The sequence below is a fragment of the Melospiza melodia genome, chromosome 1 (genome assembly GCF_035770615.1).
Source record: "Melospiza melodia melodia isolate bMelMel2 chromosome 1, bMelMel2.pri, whole genome shotgun sequence".
In the NCBI taxonomy this organism is placed as follows: Eukaryota; Metazoa; Chordata; class Aves; order Passeriformes; family Passerellidae; genus Melospiza; species Melospiza melodia.
Genome location: NC_086194.1, coordinates 30,816,998 through 30,838,351, shown reverse-complemented (window position 1 = coordinate 30,838,351; position 21,354 = coordinate 30,816,998). Strand labels below are relative to the sequence as shown.

At 38.1% G+C, this 21,354-nt stretch overlaps 1 protein-coding gene across 5 annotated transcripts in view; it reads right to left on the bottom strand.

Moving 5' to 3' along the window:
- HDAC9 (histone deacetylase 9) overlaps positions 1-21,354 on the bottom strand; it is a 454,863-nt gene that overhangs the window by 339,090 nt on the left and 94,419 nt on the right. Inside the window, exon 2 of one of the 5 annotated variants that reach the window (XM_063152685.1) lies at positions 7,248-7,328. The exons of 3 other annotated variants lie outside the window; for them this stretch is intronic. Coding sequence is in view for 1 of the 2 variants with exons in the window: in XM_063152654.1 (XP_063008724.1) it covers positions 3,762-3,804 (43 nt within the window). In the remaining variant the exon portion in view is untranslated. Of the gene's footprint in view, positions 1-3,761; positions 3,808-7,247; positions 7,329-21,354 lie in introns of those variants that run through there. One more of the 5 variants, XM_063152654.1, reaches the window with a different exon arrangement.

The following is a 21,354-nucleotide window of genomic DNA, read 5'->3' as shown; positions in this document are numbered from 1 at the left end:
TCAGAGACCGTCTCTTACTGAAGGGTAAGGAAAAGATCACATCCTAAATTGAAGATTGCTATTGGAAAAAGAGAAGCAGAGAGGCAAAGGTGAAATAATTTCATTCCACAGCTGTGAGGTGCTTGTGACTCAGAGACTCTTTGCTGTTTCTAATATAATATTTTTTATGCCTCAAGCTCCAGCAGGTCCCTGAGCCTTCACACTGCACTCTCCACTTCCCCATATATGTGTGTTCTAAAAGTGTTTGTACAGCAACACAATACCAGCATTAGCCCAATACAAAAACATCAAGTAGAAAAGTGTTTAAATCTTGTGCTGTATTAAATTAAATGTAATACAAGTAAATGTTTCAGTTAATAAAAAGTCTCTGTAATAACTGTTAATCATTGGGCATTAAGATAACATTTATCATAATAATATTCATTACAATGAATAAGCTGATTTGTTAATAATTCATATGTCACATGCACTTCAACAGGATTCCTTTAGTCACCAACACCACAGCCGCTATTTTTAAGTGCTTCCAAAAACATTAATGTGCAATGTTAATCTGAAATCCATACCTCTGTTATTTTCACAAAGCAACCGGCAAGGTTTGTTTAGGAAATTTCATGCCAAGCTTCAGAAGTGTGCTCTCTAACCTTCTTCAACACATAATTCAAGATAAACACTTTCTTCATGACAGACGTTTCAAGAGATGAAGGAGTGGAACAAAGGCACAGAGTGACACGAAGCACAAGTTCTGCACCATTAAGATGAATGGACAGATTAGCTGGAAAATCCATAATGACACGTTGTGCTGGCTGAAGCAGTTCTGTTTATGTAATTACAGCTTTGTTGCTTAAAGGAAAGGAAGCTCTGAACAAGGCCTTTCCCTTAGCAGCCCTGCCCCAGCACCTCACCAGTGCTTCAGCATCCCCATCCATCAGTGCCAACCACTGCAATTCACCTGACATCTCACTAAAGGGTTTAAAGCATCACCTACCACAGGACTAATGGTTTGCTAGCCAAACCATTATGGGCTAAATACAATCTTTATGCAAAATGTGCCAAGCAACTTCACGTATATTGTCAGCAAGAGCAAAGTCTAGCAATGTACTCCATCACAGCTGACCCATGTCTCTCAATACCCACAGAGTACAAGATATCATCTTATGCCTGCCTTTAAAAAGAACTCTGTCCAGCCTATCTAAAATGCAAAAACTGGAAGTTAAAGTCTTTCTGTGCTTCACTCTAAAAACAAATATCAAAGCAACCTGGAATGCAAGAAAGCCTACTGCAGTCCAGCCTGCCTTCTCAGTATGTTTGCAGCAATATTGAAGACCACAATGCACATCTGTCCCCAACCTCATGGTTACCTCTGTTTCCATTTCAAAGTGACATAATTTCCTTACAAGCAAAACTAGCATTAGCTCATAATGAAAGGTAATATGTGCACAATATGTGTTGAAAATTACAGGCATGCTGGAGAAAATGCTTTAAGCAACATATATTGACCTTCTTATTTGTGCAGTTGAACGTGATGATAAATTTGCCCTTTCTAGCCACGAACTTCATGAATCCATAGAAAATAAGGATCAGATCCAAAATATCCCAAACAGTATATTGTTTATATATATATCCCAAACATTAATTGAAATTGTAGTAATCATATGATGCATTTTCAAGTCTCCTTTGAGAAGGCATTCCAGAGGCACAGCAAAACGTCTGAACTTTGCAGTCCCAGTTCATGGAGATTTTATTGTTGTAAGAATATTGGGTCATGAAGAGGCAGCAATTGCAGACACTCATGCTCAGGTTGGCATAAAACCTACTTAGGAGGTAAGGGGGTACACAGTACTTCAGGATATGGTTCCACGAGTAATTTTTTGTACAACATAGGAAATCCAACACTCAGCCATGTCACAGATCAGAATATAAATAACTAAAGTTTTTCAAATTTCAAATCTCCAAAGCAAGTTTTCTTGAACTCCCATACAGTCTAAGCAGCACCAAAGCTCACCAAGTGCTTTCCTTTGGGTGAGGCTGCTGCAGGTGCACAAAAGTCAGTCTTTGTGAAAACCACACTTTATCTGGTCCAAGGTTTGCAGCATTTCAGTTGCTCCCAACCCCTGGCCGGCCTGGAGACAAGGCAGAACAGCACCCCAGTCACTCTTAGGGTAGCTGTGCTCTGTATATAACTAAGCTGCCCCAACAAAATTAGGCTTCTCTCAAAATGCAGACATAGCAGCTTTCTTTTCAAAGCATAGATGTCCCAGAAAAGAAGTACAACTTCCAGATCCTGGCCAAGCTTCCCCTGAAAGCCCAGTTTAGCAGGAAGCAGAAGACCCAGATCCAGTTTGCTTTTCAGCTGGAGGAGGTCCCAAATGTCCCAAACTTCTGCTTTCTGACCTACTTGAATTCAGACAGCTTGAGAGTTTGGGTATCACAAGGTAAAAAGCAAGCAAAAAATGGCACCTTGCTCTGGCTGACTGGTAAGGGAAGATCTAGGTCCTGATGACTAACCTCAAGATTATTTTATTTTTACTGTTTCATAGGAAGTTCAAAAACTGTCACAGCCCTATAACAGGCTTTTAGTTTTCTTTCTTTAAAAAAAAATTGTAACACAGATTCAAAATCTTGTATCATACATCTTTTGAACATTTGTTAGGATTTTGAGCACGGAAACTTTGGTTGCTATAAAATCTCAACAGTCAAAGAAGGGGATAAATATAGCTTGCAATGTGATTATACTGAAACAGTTTGTTCCAGTCATACAAGACTCTTGACTTGACATTCCAATTAAAAAAAGAAGCAACAAAAAAAATATTTCAGATACATACTTCTGTATTGAAGTCAAGGAAGTATGAAATTTTCTTTTTCTAAAATGAAATAACTGGCACAACTGACATTTCAGCTACAGCAGCTACTTCTACTTCCCATAATTTCCCTTTATTTCTAGATTAAATTAGATGAAAACTTCCCAAATGCATGAAAGCTAATTCTTTGTTGTTTGTATTACTACACAGCTCTTTATCTCCATCATTCACTTCACAGGACTTACTGTTGGCATAAAAGATCATGACCTCCCAACAAGAAAAAATACTAATTCTTGAAGAGATAATGATAAAGCTTTGGTTTATGCATACAAATAACTTCTCACAGCAAAATTTTCCATAACCCTCTGAATATTTTTTCTGACAGGAAAGATTTCTTCCACTTTGTTGGTCAGGGTCTTGAGAAACAGGTATGTGGCCTGGTGAACAGTGGGCTGAGCAGTCCAGACTCGGACCAGATCATCTGGACAGCTAAACACAGCAGGCTGCTTTCTCACCATCAAAGTGCATCCCCCTGACAGAGCGATTGATCCCCTGGGACGAGCCCAGAGCGCCAGTTGCTCTCCCGGTGTCAAATCCCGCACAGGAAGGAATGCGCTCCCGCTAAGGGGAGCCGCCAGCGCTGAGCCAGCGTTCGCACTGGGACTAACGCAGCTGGAGAAAGGAATCAGTCTTTCAGGAATAAAGAGGAGCTGGCTAAGAGTTCTCCCAGTAAAAGACTGGCACGGATAAAAAAAGTTCTCTTTCTATGCACAGCAAAGAAAATCACATATTAAAATGCCTATGTGAAATATAGATAAACTAAAAATCCTGGGAGCAATACTGCTTTTAGTAGCTTTATTAAATTATTTTGCTCTATTAACAATCAAAACTCAGTTAAAAAGCAAAAAGTAAGTATCAACTACTTAAAATCCATCTATTATTACATATGTTGAGTTCTCTGACCTCGTTTTGGTTGCTGCCAGGTAGGCCAGGCCAGAAACAACATACGATTTCCTTTTCCCAGCTGAAAGGCTTCTGAGTTAAGAGTCTGTAAAAAAGTGCAGCAGGAAGAATCTCATGCTTGACTGTCTCAAACTTTAGGATGCAGTTTAAATTTGCTGCTGCTGTTACAAAAAGGAAAAAAAGAAAGAAAAAAAGAAGCTGTAAGGCATAAATTCAATATTCAGTGAATCTGTCCAAGCACACAACAGTGCCAGGTTCTGTCGTGACAGCACACCAGTTCCCAGGCTGCCTGTGCAGCAGACTGAGGAAGAGGCCGGCTCATTAAACTTTCCATTGCGTTACGAACAATCTGCTTTCCAAATCACAGGGATACTCCAAATGGTGCCATCAATTCAGTTCTCTGTGTATTTATTTGCTTTAATTAGGAGAGTCTCCTGTATACCACTGCTTTAAGAACTCAGTAGCACAAAAGAAAAATTATAGGGCTAATTCTCCTTAGTTTGTTCATTATACCATTTGAGAGTGGACATAAAACACAGCTATCACTTTTTATATCATTTCGTGCTGATATAAATGAATGCAAGTGTTTTGGATTAAAAATAGAAGGCTTCTGAAAACACAATAAATATTCTTCTAAGGCATAAGATGCTGAGCGTTTACTTCTACTCCAGCCCACCCCACAAATCCATTATTCCCATTCAAGAAGATCAAAGATGATTAAAAGTTTTGAATAAGTTGTTTTCACCATCCTTTCTCTCAAAAAAAACTGTAGCCCCAGCAGCATCTATGTTCATTTCTGCTTCTGAGATGCAATGTCCATTACTTGCTGAAAGAACTTTTTCTCTATTCCACCTACCTGACACCACTGGGCTTTGTGTTCTATCTTTCACAGTAACCCCCCTAAAGAACCAAATTCTGAGAATGCTACTAAGGACATGTGTTTTAACCATTTACTGTAGCTACTACTGACCTCTTTACCTTGGCTTTCTTTATTACCAGAAGCACAGTACCACCAAATGGCTGGAAAAATCAATTAGAAGAGTGCCAGCAGGTAGACAGCACCATCAAACACCTGTTTATACCATAGCACAGAACATAGCTTAATGTAAATCACCCTTTGGACATGTTTAAAATTTACTTTTCTACGTAAACTGTTCTCTACATGTCTGGATGAGGCCCTCCAAAATGCCTTAAAAATCTAATAAGGAGCCAGGAATTCTTGTGGTTTCATTCCAGTTCTGCTACTGACTTGTTGTGTGGTCTTGGAAAAGGTCCTTATCCTTTCTCTGGCTTTCATTTCTCGCATGTGGTGATATTAATATGCAGTAGAAACTAAGGCTATATCATATGTGAAGCTGAGAAAACAAGTTGACATACACAGTAAAAAAAAAAAACAAACCTAAACTATATTCATGCTCCTAAGTGCCATTTTAAGCCCTGAGATTATTGCTTTTCTAAAGATGAAAATATTGTGAAAAACACAGAACACAAGTGCAAAACCCTATAGCTGCTATATATGTTATTCATGTCTACATGCTTTTATACCTGGTGGTGTCTTGACAAGCATTTTCTTGTCTTTCCCATGCAGAAGTGTACACCCCTACAATCTACTTGGAGTAGGTGATGCATTGATCTCAATTCCCAATGCCAAGCCCATTCCCCTAAGCACTCTCAATAAGGAATTGCAGGATGTATTTCATTATCATCACGCTCATCAAACTGAAGGAGTTACCTCTGGGGACAGCAAGGAATTTCTGGCTTTATGAAGCCAAGGTTGCAGCATTCACATGGAAAACACAAGTGTGGCAACTCTAATTCCTGAATTCTGCATTTTACTGTAGATAGTACTAATTTAAAATATTAGTCCAGTACATCAGTTTTTCAATATTAGTAAAACTCAGTACAGCATACTGACATTACGTCTAAGTTCCCCACTCTCAACTATGAAAAAAACATGATGTGTTCAGGAAAGCCAGTACAGCAAATGGCTTAAAGATTTAAGGACAAGAAACACCATTGACACACAGTGTACTAATAATTTATGAGACTGCCTTGAAGAGCATAAGTGATGCATTACAAAACCAAGGCTCAGCAGAATGGCTTCTAAACCTCAGTGAAGCCTGCCAGATGCTGCTGAGCAAAGGGCTCTGGGGTCCTCTCTGAAACACAGTTCCTGTCCAAATGAGAAGAGCCTTGCAGACCTTCTCCTGGGGAAAAATAGTATTTTGCCATACTGTCAAATTATTAGATTTCAAAAAACTTCCCACTTTGTTCCAGGGGTGAAATGGAAGCATTTAAAGGGAAAAAAAGAAAATCAGCCCCAAACTGTTGAGTAGCTGCACAGCTGGACACTGTAGTGCCAGCCCCAGATGTAACCACAGACAGAGGGCTCCTGAATGTTCATTTCTCCACTATGCAATGTAAATCTTTCCAACTGAGGACTTGTTTTGAGTTAGTTAAATTGGATCTTTTGCAACAAAAATTTGTACTGGATCCATGAGAACACCTGAAGCACTGGATAAAAGTCACCTATTGGATCTATCAAATAAGAGATGCAGGCAGAAAGGCATGAAAACAACACAGAGTCATCAGAGCATTTAGATACATCTTATATAATAAGGAAGTTATTTCCTAGGTACTCCCCCAGAGTAAAATTGTCACATAGGGTTTGATTTAAAGCATGCCCATTGTGCTGTGAGGAGTCTCTTTAACCTGCAGTGGTCAGAGATGGTCTCATAGCTTATTAGACCACACTCCAATAGGAGCCTAGGAAAAAAAGGCTAAATTTTTATTCCCATTGAAAATTCTTTCATGCATAGTTAACTAGATATTTTTATAGGAATTTTGAAAATAATGTTATATGATATGTCATAATTTACCTCAAGCTCTATGAAGACTTATAACAAATTTTTAGGGTAGCAAGAATGATGAACAGCATTGCACATTGGTACTACTGCAGAGAACAATATTATTCTGTTTAAAAAATCCTCCTTTAGTTCCCAGGAAAGCCAGCTGGGCAAAGGGACACTCATTTTATTATAATTTTCTAATGAATAATCAAATTTACAAGTATTTTTTTCAGAAAATATAACAAGAGAGAATTTCATTACTACTTAGAGGATTTTACAGCCATTAGAAACCTCTGCATTAAAGAAACTATGAAGGAAAATGCTGTCCAATGCTTTTAGGGAAATCTGTCACTAAACATAAGTAATATGCCCAAGAGAGTTCACAGCTTCAATAATAATTAGTTCTCATGTACTTTTACTATAAATAGAATAACTCCATACATTTAGAAATACAGATTTAATTTTTTCCAGAGTTGAGATGTGTGCATTGGGTTCTGTTTCTTTTGCAGCTAAAACATCTGTTTAAGAAAGACACACCAACCTAACACCTGCTGTTCAAAGCAATGCCCTGGAATTTCCTTAGTTTTCTCATTCCTTGTTGCAGAGCTGGAGCAGCAGAGAGTACATTTGATTTTACCTGAGATGAAAAGACTGTAAGGTTCCAGCCCTTTGTATCTTACAAATACTCTTCAAACAGCAGCATCTTCCCTAAACTCATCTGCAAGAAAAGTAGATAAAAATGTCACTGTGCACTTGATGAAGACACTGTGTGACTTGCTCCATGGTCTTAGGAGATGTAAAACAGTAGTAAAATTGAAACTGCACCTTCATGCTTCTCATGACAAAGGAGATGGTTGTGGCTAACACAAAGAGTAAAATAGGATCTTAGGAACCCTTCATTTATTGCCAAAATTAGTGGCATGCATGTATGTCATGAACAGCCTGTATTGCTTAGATATTTCATGCTGCTAGAAAGTAGGAAAAACAAAAAAGTTTATTTTGTAAAACTATGCATGTATGTCTGGGTGCCTCTACTTTCCAAATGTCACATCATTGTCTATTGCATTATTCAAAGGAACAGAAGAACAAAGCAGTAGATTTGAAGGTGGTTTTGTTTGGGGATTATTTTCTTTTAAACAGAAAAAATGAGCCTTCTATTTACAAAAGGTTACAAACCAGAGACATCCATTTAAGTTATAAGAGATACCTGTGATTACTGTGAAAGCAAGAGTCTAAAGACATTATTTCACACATCTAATTTTTGTGTTCAGAAAAAGAGCTGCAACATACAGCAAACGCAATGCAGTCACTTTACTGCTATATGAATGGACTCAAAGGCTGAAGTTCGATGACAACTTTTAAAAGCTGTAAGATGTGATAAAAATTAATAAAGCCAAGCCTTTGACAAGGCCATTTTATTCTGAGCAAGTGCTTTAGATAAAAAAAGGCCTATTTCACCCTGCTGGAAAGTTTACATTTCAACTGAGCTTTTCCAGCATTAAATCTCCGTCTGGAGACGTTTCCGGGGATAACTTCTCTTTTCCAGGAATGGCACAAAGAAAGAGATGGTGACTTCTCCTGCAGGACTGACCAAACCCAATGCCTGTGCCACCCTCCCATGCTCAGCCCCACTCTGTTCTGAGATTTCTGCACCCTGGCTACCGGTGCTTCTCTCCCCCTGGCTTCCCAAAGGGACAAAGTTTCATAAACAGCAAAGCGTGCTAATTCAAACAAAACACAGGACAGCAATTCTTTTTAGGCTGTAAAGTCCTGTCTGCATATTTTAGCTGTTGCATAATTGTTACCTTTAGCTCATAAACTTCAAGGTCAATTCGGGGTCAAGAGTAGGTGTTTAGCACAAGAAACTCAGAAATGCTGCTAAAAGCATGCTTTATAAATCACTGTATTTTCTTCTCATTGGGGGTATTTTTGTGTCTTGTTTTTTCTTACTATCTGGTACATTTTCATCTGCCTTTATAAAATATACATTTACACAGTGCTTTCAAGCTAAAAGTATAATTCATATACCTGAAATGCAGACTAATATATTGCTATACTCCAAATCTGGCTATTTCCCCTTTAGCATCCACATCACATGTTGTGAATTTGTTTGCTGAAAAGCAGAGCCCAGCCACTGAATCAAGGCACTATTAATTCAGAGCTGGTATCAAGCATCTGAAGGAATTTATGCAAGATAAAGAACTTTTAATTCACAAATTATTAAAAATAGTTCTTCCATATTTAAAGCCATGTTAAAGTTTACGCTCAATTCAACTGAATTTATATTGGTCTCACTCACTTCCAGAAATATGTTTTTGTCTTTTAAGTCTTGAATTTTTACTTTGCTTAGGATAGAAGCAGACTGTATCACGTTAAGCATTATACAAAGATAGTCAGAAGAATACTATAAAAGTGCAAAGAGGTAACCAAACGAAATAATTACTTAAAAAAAAAAAAAGCCATTGATGTCCTTTGTTTACATTGCTAAGGGCTGCTTTGCACCCAGGCAATAAAAGACTGTGACAGGATTTTTGCATCACTCACCAACAGAATCCAGCATTTACAACATGACTCAGGAGCACACAGAAGGAGAGAAAAAGTAATTTACTTAGTGTTCTTTAATTCTTTGTGCTATAATGAGAGTATATCTGAATTTATGGCTGCATAGCACACATATTTTTTTCCCAGGAAAAAAGCATTTCATGACCTGCTCATTTCTGTGGCAATTGGGAGTTACAAGATCTAAGTCTAGTCATAAATGTCGTGTCCTGCTGAAAGCAGTTTGATTCCTTTTTGATTAAAAATGGCTCAATGTTCAGTTGTGTTTTCAAAAGACATGATGAAAATGCTAAACCAACACAATTTTTAAAAAGCAAGCTTTAATGATGGCCCACAAAATTAGTTACTTGTTTTTGAAAATGGGGTCATTTATTGTTAATTAAGCTTTTTTTTTTCATTATTTGATTACATTAAGATTTGGTTTGCAACACAATAGCTTATGAAGGTCAGTATGGCTAGAGAAGAAATCCTATATCCTGTGACAAATCCAATAACCATCAGGGTATTCAGTTCATAGCAGCAAAGCATTTATTAAAATATTTTGCTGATTTGCTAGGGTATTGGGAGACTTTTGCTGAGTGCATAGCATGGCATTCCCAGAAGGAGACACGTTTTACAGTGAACTTGTCAACAAACTTGTGCATGGGATAAACTCTTGGCACAACCCAGAGCATGTGAACAGGTTGTGAGGATTGGGGTGCTAACTACAAGAGGTGGAGAGAAGTAGAAAGATGGAATTGCTTTGTCCCCCTCTGCTTAATATAGAGAGGAAAAAAGGTGAAAGATATGATTGTTTCATTGTTGCTGGGCTAAACAGAAAACATCAACGTTCACAAATCATACTGTCTTTAGTTTTTGAAAAGAAGTGAGGCCATCAAGGAGATGTGTTAGTCCTGTATTTCAAAACTGAAACAGATGTGCTTTGTGGTAGGAGGGGGAACATCTCCCTCAGCACTATCCAAAGCAGCACACACAATAAGTGCTGGGCCAGCATAGCAGGACACACTCGCAGCCCCCTCCATCATTCAGTGCATACTGCTGCTGCAGATTCCCCTCCTTAAACATGGTGGTTAATAGCTATGAAATTCAACATGTAAACTGTCAAATATATTTCTGAGTAGCACACAAAGCAGTATGCTTTAAACTCAGACTAAACAACTAGGAATAAATACTGTTTAAGAAGATTTAAAAAAAAAATTACAACTCCATGTAAAAGTTCGCCGTTTCAGTTCTAAGGAAGGCTTCTGGCTCCCTCTAGGGGTTTCTACGCGTGTCTTTACAGAACACACTTTTTAAACATAACCTATAAAAATATTTCTCTCTTATATCTGGTAAGGGAGATGAAGCATATGATTCTGCAATAATTACAAATGCAAATAACACATGTGACCATTTTGGGGAAGAGATGTTTCTGCTGTCCCTCTGTGGACAGGCAAAAGGTATAATTAGCCCTCTTTTCCTATATGCTAAGTGCAGAAATTCAGCGTGCACTTGTTCTTAAATTACTGCAATCTCCTACATGTTTCTGAGAAAATACTTCAAACCAAAGAAATTATGTCTAAATCTTCATAATAATAATCGTCTGACAAACTCTGATGTGAAACATCATTAATTATTTTTTCTTTAAGTAAAATCATCAGTCATAGGCACTTCTTCACTTCCTTTTTTAAAATACTATTATTCTGAGTGGTGTTAAAACATCATTATTTACTTAATCTTTCAAAGTAAAATTGCAGCTTATTCTTGTGCTTGAAACTCTAAAGACTCTTTTCACACTTGTAGCACACAAAGAATAAGCTCACCACCTCAAATTAAGCCCAAGAGTAACATAAGAAAAAACAGTTTGAAAGAGAAGCAATAAGATTGCTGCTTGTAATCTGTTACAAAACATTTATGTTTTCTATTTATATGCTAAACAAGGCCCAAAATTGTGTGTGCCGCTTCCCTGTGCTGGGCTGGCCATCCATGCTTTGCATCTTACAGAACGCAGGTAAGACAGGGTAATGATGCATCATTAAAAGAAATCTGAATTATTAGATGCATTATTAGGGCATTTCTGACAGTTACAGTCAGCTCTGGGAAATGTCAGCGCTGGCTCAGCTCCCTGAAGAGCGACTGTGTGTGGATCAGGCCCGGCCCATTTGTGTGAATCCCTTGCGGAGCCCATCAGCTGAGGCTGTTTAGCAGGCTTTGTATCAGCAGATGGCTGGGTGAGTGTGACGCACTTGCAGCAAAAGTTTGGTACAAAACTCAGCAGAAGCAGCTTCAGACCCAACCCATGCAGTGAGACTAAAAGTCACTCCGGGTATCAGAGCTTCTGTCCAAATGCGCTGCCCAAATGTCCGTTACTTGCTCAGTTCGAATCTTACCAAAAGTTTGGAAGCCTGTCCAGGGAAATGCCGCCTCACCCCTCAAAGCAGCGAACAAAGTGAGGCACGGAGCAGCAGGGCAACAACAAAGCCATTGCATGCGTGCCCGCTGCACTCGGAGGGATTAGCGGGGGTCAGGCTCCCATGGCCGCACCTGCAAAGCTCAGCGCTGTGACATTGGCTAATATCCTGAATAAATCATATTCCCTCTGCCTTAAAAGCAAACAAATAGCTGTGCATGTGTCCTTTGACCTTCATTGCTGGGAAACCTATGCAGTTTATCTTTATGGCAATAGACCACGCTCAGCTAACCACTGCTGGTAGGACCTCTCTCTACGGTTTTAAGTAGAAATGAAATTCAAAGCTGCTATACCAATAAAGATTTTTATTTTTTTTTTAATACTTAAGAAGTAGCAGGGACTTAAGGAAGTGTAAAATAAGGAACCTTAAAAAAATATAACAGACTGTATCTATGGATTACACAGCTAGAACTACAGTAAGAAATGCCTCATTAGATATTTGTGGTATAATACCAAGAAACTCTAAACCATAAGTCCGATTCAGGAAGGATATGAGCTTTTCATCTTTCTTTGTAATACAAGGACAGACAATGAATTTTTGCCTGCCCCAGCTTGTGTATATTCTACTTAACATTTCCTTTAAACTCGCGCTCAGATCCCAATTTCAGGTTCAGTCTATATGAAAATACAGTAAAAATAGTTATTAATTCTTTACAATAAACTTGAAAATATCAAATATACAAACATATTTGTATTATATATATATAATAATAGGATTTTAATAAATTATTAGAATTGTTATTAGAAATAATGCTATTTACCATACAGTAAAAATAGCAATAGAGTCTTAAATATCTTTTCTCCTTAGAGGGTATCATTCAGAAATTAAGAAATGCTTAATCTTAATGGGGGGAGTATAGAAATAAAACTTCATATTGAAATCATCTGGGTTTTTTGAATTATAATTTTACAATAGAGTCTGTCAATCAGTATATTGTTAACCATGCATCTAGAAAAATAGCTTTTAGGGCGAGGTGGGGGAACATACAACAACTAATCTGATATTTTTCTGTTATTTATATTGTATGTGCTGCAGGGATGCAGTGTGGCGCCCTAGCTAACTGTAGAATCCTTTCATGACATCTGGGAGATTTTAAATAACTTCAGATCTCTAAGCCAAGAAGGAACTGGAAAAAAATCCATTCATTTTAATAATCAACACTATTGATGTGCAATGAACACATAATATGCTTTGATGAAGTGTGTTTCTCACATAGCCTGGAAGATTTATGGAAAGTTAATATAAATAATACAAAATGTGTAATACATTAAATAGCAAATAAATAATTTAATAATTTGAAATAAAATTAAAAGGCTGCTTTAAAATTTAATGCTAGCTTTTCAAACTGGAAAAAATTCTCTATTAAGAAATAAATGCCATTCATCATTTCTATATAATAACGGTGTAAAAATTAGATCTTGAATATGCTATATAATTACATAAATGAAAGTGCAGCAAGGTGAATGTAAGATTACCATAATTAATTTCAAAATCAATACATTTTACTGCCCATATTAACCAATGAGAATTTTGTTTTCTCATGAAAATTCAGGTGTGAAAAAAAGACTGGAATGAAATATATTCAGGTTTCTTTTGTGCATGGGATTTAATTTCACTTTGAAGTTTAGAAATCTGCACTGTATTTCAGAAATACCAATGCTTGCTTGCACAATACCTTGGCTTAGAGGAGCAGCAGACAGTGGATGGCTTATACGAAAGGCCCAGATCCTCCCCACCAGCAGGACAAAGGAGGAGAACCCAAACCTGAACATGATCAGAACCCTGAGAGATTTGGTACGAAGAGGTAAAATGACTTGTCTGAGATCTTTCTGAACTGCAGCATTCTTGGGAATGAAAATGCAACTATTGGATTTAAACACATGCTGTGATATTTCTGTTTTATTAGATAAATAAACAGTATATTGTATATTAGTATATATTATATATATATGTTATGTAATATACATATATTATGTATATTATATAACAGTATATTAGATAAAGAAACAGTAAAATGTGACTTGTCATTACATCATTACTTTGCTCTGTTAAAACCACCTTAATGTCACAGGGTTTTTCTTTCCACTTTTCTTTTTTCCTTCTACAAGATTTCTTTTAAATTAGATTGAAAGCGAAGTAGCGCAACGAAAAGCACAAGGATAGCTGATAACCTGAAAATCTCGAGCTACCTTCAGGCATGAGTGGGTTTTAATCAGAATTTGGCAACTGAAATGTATTTGCAGCACTCTATATGAATCAGCTTAGCCGGTGGTTTTACTGATAAAAATGAAAAAAGTGATAGACATGCAAAAGGTTTTCTAAGGCAAAAGATGTGGGATTGAGTTCTGGATTTTTCCCAATGCTCTTATTTGAAGATAGATCTGACAGGATTTCCTCACCTGAGTTTTACAGAAAGATTTAAGAGCAAAAGTGGAAAAACCCCAGAGACTAAAAAAAAAGCCCCCCAAAACCTCCAGACCCAAATAAACCAAAACAAAAAACCAAAACAGCACGACTATTTCTGGCAGGAATTTCTTGTTTATAACTTAGTTTGCTAAGGCCATTCTCACATAAGCTAAATTTAAGTAACTAATAAACTATCCCAGAAGATGAATAGAATATCTGAAATTACTTCTCATGCCATAAGTACAAATCAATTTTAATTCAGTACTGTGTAGGTATCTAGTTTATATGAGCTCACTTGGTACAAGACTATGTTTTTGATGGATATGGCCTTCTGTTTGTTCAGCTGTAGAAAAGAGGAATGCAATCCAGGTTGACAGTGAAAAAGAGTAAAGAAACTTCATAAACTGAAGATTCTAGAATTGTGACACTAGCTTCAGATATAAACTTGAAAAAAAATTAAGAAGCAATACAACTCCTGAACTGAGATGTAAAACGAATAAATAATCATCAATATAACAAGAGAACAGAAGGAAGTAAAAAAAAAAACCAACACCCCCCGAAATCTACCAGAAAAAATCTACAGATTGTGTACTACATTTTTTCATCTTCGGAATTTAATTAGCTCCAAAAGAATATTTCCATCCCTCTCTGCCACACACACATTTGTGCATTGACATAAATATGTATTTGGCAAACGAATAAGCTTAAACTTTAATAAACAATAGCTCCAATGTATTTCACAATTTTTCTATATAGTAGCGAAGCTCATTTGGGCTGGTTTGAGAAAATGGTATCTTCTTCCTAGTCTAACACACAGGAGTACTTAAAGTGTCATGTTAACAACACTGTTAGGCCCTCCATCATGTAACCACTGACTGGGGACCTGCTGTTTCCTCCCTGATTCCCAAAGGCCCTGCAGGGAACCTTCTACCCAGGGAGCTGAACCTGGAGAAGAGATTGGGGAACTGACAGCTGGGGTTTGTTCTGACCATGCCTGGAGCTCTAATGATGACAATGTACAGAAAACTAAATGGATGTTTTATTTGAAAATATTCACTCAAACATCTAAGGCCAGCAGAGGGACCCACAAGGCAGGAACAGCCACACAGCTCTGCAATTGCAAGAACTTTCTATTCAGAGGGCAGTCTGAGGACGGTCATCAGGAGTTTTTCACTCTGTGCCCCCTTCCTAAGGGCTTCCCACAGCCTGCAGATCCTCAAGTGCCCTTCTCAGTACAGGGATCTTTACAGCCAGCCTGGGAAGCAGGGTGACCAAGGATGGCTGGAGGGTGAGCTTGCTGTCCTGTGTCAGTTTTGGCAGCAGGACAAAGGACTTGTGCCACCAGAGGGTAGTTGGTAAAAGAGGAGATGTCAGGTGGTTGGTCACCCTCTCTAAACTGGCTCCATTCAAATTGCTTTTGAAAGAATAATGTTTTAGTTTTATCTCCACTGATCAGCCTTGGGGTTTCTTACCCACTGGTCAATGCAGGAGAGCAGCTGGAAAACATCAGTTTCACATAGAATCCTAGAATATCCTGAGCTGGAAGAGACCCACAAGGATCATAAAGGTTCAGCTTTTGGCCCTGCACAGGACAGCTCCAAGAATCCCATCATGTGCCTGAGAGCACTGTCCAAACACTTCTTGAGCTCTGTCAGGCTGGTGCTGTGACCACTTCTCTGGGGAGCCTGTTCCAGTGCTCAGCCACCTTCTGAGTGAAGAACCTTTCCCATATCCAACCTAAACCTCTCCTGATACAACTTCAGGCCATTTCCTAGAGTCCTGTCACCTCAGAGAAGACATCAGTGCCTGCTCCTCTGCTTCCCCTTGTGTACACAGCGGCTTTCTCCTGATGCTTCCACAGTAGCATCCCAGGAAATGAGAAGGCAAAAGCACAGCAGAAAGACTGAGTGAGCCAATGAAGCCAAAGCACCACCTAATCAGATCAAGCCATTTAAGAAAGAAAAAGCCCTACCTTAATACTCCTTTATTTTATTATAACAATGGGCAAAAATCTGCATCTCTAGCTACAAAATTAGACTTGTCAATTCATTATGAGAAATTCAGTAAAAGGCATTAGGTAATATTTGCTGCTTCAGCTCCTAGCTTGACCACTAAATGTCATTAATGAGACAAGTTTTTAATTTGTGTCAATACTGACTGCCAACAGCATCCTGCACTGCAGTTTATCTGGACACTGGAATTTAAGCAAACTGCCATGCACAAAGTGCTTCAAACAGAGTCTCCAAAAGCTAGGTTATCTGGCAGTGAATTCAAAGTTAGTTTGCAGTTTCAGGCCATGCTAGAGAAAACTCCTCAATTTTATGCCAAAGAGAGGTGAATGACAAAGAGAGGGCAGCAATAATACACAGGCTCCTTTATGATTTTGATCTGTTGCAACTGACTTGTAACTCGGTCTCCCCTTTTTACTGTGACAATCATTACTGGACCTTTATGGTACAGCGTTTAAGTAGCATTTATCTTAATTTCTTCTGGAAGCAACAGTGTCAGTTTGGAAATAATTTGTAGTTTTTCTATAATATCTGGGTGGCTGAACTAAATCCCCATAGTGATCCTATGACTAGTATTCATCAGAAATTTTCCATACTAATGCTATTGCGAATTCTAGCAACACCTCTTGACCAGATACTTGCTCAATGTAAATTGGATAGAGCAAATTTAGATGAGGTATGAGCCATGTGTCTTTGACATAAAACTAAAGAAAGTTCCAGACATCTGCCTCAACAGGATTTTGTTCAAAAAACACTCCTACATACATAGTTATAAATATACAGAAGGTTGTATATATTTATTTTAGAAACATATATTTGATAAAGATGACCTTCTCTTCAGATCGAATTGGTAAAGTTTGTTGGTGGGAACAAGAACGATGGAAATTAAAAAGGAAATTAAAACCAGCATTTTGCTTAGAAAGCTCACAGCTTTTGTTCAAAGAAAAGACTACAGCAATGCAAAGAAATTGGAAGGATCTGGCTCCTTTTTGTTTGCTTTTAATTTTTTTTAAAATTTGGATATTTAATAAAATGTAAAATTGATCCATCAGTATGTAAAGCAAATTAACTCTCTGTGGCTGCACTTATACCATTAGCATCAGCTGCCCACATACATATGGCATGGAAATACCATCCAGCCTTTAGTTCCTCAAGCACACGAGGCTGAACTGTGTGAGCTTTCTCTCGCTGCGGAAGGAAAAGGAGCTGCCCGTACGTGGGGCTGGCTCCAGCCAGGAGATGGCAGCAGCAGGCAGAATGACTGCTGAGCTTCCCTCCTGTATTTTAAGTATATGCTCCTATGGCTAAGGTCAACATTAAAAAAATGTTAAAAAGATTGGAGGCAAGAGGGAAGGGGAATGCATTTTTCAAGGTCACAACATGTGCATTTACACTGAACTCATATGTTTGTGATTTCTGACACTGACACAATTCAACACTATGAATGGCAATTATAATTAACACTTGTGGTTCCTATGGCAATTCACGAGATAGCAAGTGTGGCTGCTGTTTTAGGAGTTGTTTTCATGCCATTTAATGCACAAGGAACTTCTGAAAAATTATTTTCATTTTATAGAACAATACAGTCTGTCCCTTTTATCCACCTCATCTTTGCTGACAGATATCTCTGAAGTCTATCATAGAACTCTTCAGACTGGTCAAACAGTTCTGGGGCTCCTCAATGAGCTCTGTCATCTCTCCTCTGGAGTTAAGGACACAAACGATTCATCTGGCAGTGTCAGCACCACAGCTGGGGCTGCTACCACTTTGCTTGGCCATGGTATCAGGGAGATGCAAAGGGAACCAGTCTATATTGAGAATCCACAATCTGAAGAGGGTTCTCACCAGTAAAACATTTCTGTCCAATGCTACTTGTACCATATTCTCAGATCTGTGCTGGCGTCTAATTTTCTTTTGCAAGAAAACCAGGTATAACTACTAAATGTAAATAAAATGCAAATATTCAGTGAATATTCAATGACATTTTAAAAAAATGAAGAGAGGAAAAATTTAAAAAAAGTTGCATGCAAACACATGACAATTAATTCTAAAAGAATAATGATAGCATCAAAAGCAGACAGATCAAGCAAGAGAAAAACTTCAGGCACTATTAAAATACCTTCTCTAGAAGAAGTTATGACATGGATGTACTCTGTATTAGAAGGTATTTTGGAGATATTAGAGATAAAAAATACCACATTACAGTATCTGCCATAGATCTATTGAAACAAATTACAAGCAGAAGAATATAAAAAACTGGATGGCACTTGGCCATTGAGATAGCAGAGAAGTCTTTCGAGGTGGGCAGGTTTTTTAACTTTGTTTTCTTTGATATATGAAATGGTAAGCAAAACTTAGACACACATTGAAAAATGCCTAAACATAGGAAAAGAGAGAAAGAAAGCTAAGAAAGCTTCTCCAATAAATATTTTCCAAAATTATGAGGAAGACATCAATCACTCTGTCACCATCATATCTTTGCCTTTTTTCTCCAAATAGTGCCTATAGTGCCTACCATTGTGGCATTGCTGCAGTCCCTTGTTTCACCACTGGCCCAAGCAGCCAGAGCACTGCAGGCAAAACCTGCCACAGGTTCTCTGGGGCTGTTAGGGGACTCTAAATGTGTCATGATAACCAGAGAGTGTAAGGCATGACAGTAACTCTCTGTCCTACAAGTCAGAGGTTAAACTATTAAATAAACAAATGAAAAATACCTTGGCAATAATAGATTTCAGTGAGCTCATCTAAAAAAGCTGGGGAAATAATTTTCTTTTCAGCAACTCGTTAACACAGACAAGATTTTTCAAATAGAAATGTGCTGAAACACACAGTCTCAAAGAACAAACATTTTCTTGATTTATTACTACCATATTATGACTTTATTTTGCAAAGGGATTTAAAAGTTGATTTAAAAAAAGATTTAAAAGAAGGAGTTGTCACAAAACCTTTGGACTTCTTTCTTTCTTTTCTTTTCCATATTAAGCTCTTTTAAACATAGCAAGATGAGATATGCTAAGAATTTATCTCCACAGTAGTAATTTCAGAGGGAATCAAAATTTCAATAGAACATGAAAGCTACTTAGAAAAGTGTTTGTGAATTTTTGCAGAGGAAAGAAAATAAGACAGTTGTTGGGTTTACTATGTAAGAAAAAGAAACTGTATCTTTGATTATGAAGGGCTTAAAGCTAAGCAGGAGACATCCTATTTAGTAAACATGATTTCACTCATTCTTAAGAGGCTTAAAAATGCCATCACCAAATACTTGACTTAGTCAATCAGAATAACTGAAGTAACACATACAGCTTATGCCATAGAAAGGACTAGTCAAAAATCTGCTTCTAAACATTAAAAATCAAAGCCTCCCACTAGCATGAATTCATCACAGAATCATAGAATTTTTTAGGTTGGAAAAGACTTCTAAGGTCATCCAGTCCAATAGTTAGCTCAGCACTGCAAAGTCCGCCATCAAACTACGGCACCAACATCTACACATCTTGGAAATATCTCCAGGGATGGTGACTCCACCACTTCCCTGTCCAGATTACTCCAGTGCCTGGCCACCCTTTCAGAGAAGAAGTTTTTCCTGATATCCAGTCTAAACTTCGTGTCCAGCAACTGGAGGCTGTTTCCTCTTGTCCTGTCGCCTGTTACTTGGGAGAAGAGACTGACCTCCACCTGACCACAGCCTCCTTTCAGGGAATTGTAGAGAGCAATAAAGTCTCCCCTGAGCCTCCTTTCCTCCAGGCTAAACACCCTCAGCTCTCTCAGCTGCTCCTCATTGCCCTTCTCTGGACACTCTCTAGAACCTCAATGTCTTTCTTGTAGTGAGGGCCCCAAAACTGAGCACAGGAGTTGAGGTGTGGCCTCACCAGTGCCGAGTACAGGGGGACAGTCACTGCCCTGGTCCTGCTGGCCACACTGTGGCTGGGGCAGGCCAGGATGCCAGCTGCCTTCTTGGCCACCTGGGCACTAAGCCACACCTTTAGATTATCCATGTAGATGTTGCTTTGAAGGAGGAGGAGGAGGTGGGAAAGAAAATATCTTTTTATAATTTTGGAGATTTTAGGTGATAAGGAGAAGTCTCCAAAGTAGTCTCAGTGCTCCAGTTTTTTTTTTTCAATATCATATCAATACTAAATTAAAGCACCATCTGTAGGCTTCTCTTCATTATTTGGCGATTTTGCTGAAGACTGAAGATGCATTAATTCCTGATCACTCATCTACATGACTACATCCAACATAGTGTAATACTGTAAAAGTCAGTGGTGAGAGGTTTGGGATAGACAGCTAATTTCTAGACTAAACCAACACACTTTAAAGAGGAATCAAGAGGCAGAACTTCTTTGATGTTCAAAGAAGGGAGAGACTGATGTACCACAGGAAACAAAAATCAAAGAAAATAAGGATGAGAAAGAGAAAGGTGATTAAAATATGCAAGTGAGTGTAAAAAAATGTGAGGAATTTCTTCTTAAAAGATATTACATCCAAAAGGAATAGCTCATTTGTGTGACCTGAGCACTTAGGCAGAATGAGAAAGGCTAGGCCACTTTTATACAACTAAAACCCATAGAATTCCTTAAATAAGAAGAAATATAAAGCCCACAATTTTAATTTCTTGCAGATAATGAAGTTGTTTGGACTAGCATAGCTTTACAGTACACTGAAATTCCATATTGGATAATATCTGTTCCTCTGTGCATTTTATTTTAGAAATAAATCTGCTTTTGTAATGCATTCAGCTGAATCTAGCAGGATCTGTCAGAAAAGAGAGAGGCCAACATGGTTAGTAGTAACAAAAATTGTACCAAGCTGGTTTTGGTCATTTTCAGTGGCACCCATCAGCAAAGGAAAAAGCGGCAAACAATTTTATAAATATATTACACAGAACTATGAAAAAGAGGACATTTGAAAGCTTGCTGTGTTAACTGTCCCTCATCCAAATTTGCACAACATCATCTGGGAAAAAAATCTGGGGATTTTTCAGGGCCAATGCAAATCTAGTCTAGAATTAAAAATCTTTAATGATTTATTCCTGACATTTCATTTTTTATTTTAAAGCTGTGCACCTTGACATTATTTTAGACGCAAAAGGATGAGGAGAAATTTCCAACGCCACTTCATTGCAATGGCTACTCTGGTTACCAGCTGGGAAGTACCAAAAGTTGCTGCTTCTGCACAGGAGAGCCTACGGGGAAACACAGCTGGCACTCGGGTGCAGCTTGGATAGCTTCCAGCCGTGGAGCAGAACGTTCTCACTGCTGAGCAGTGGTTTCCAAGTGGACTGTGCTGCAGACAGACCCACCCCTCCAGCGCAGGGCTT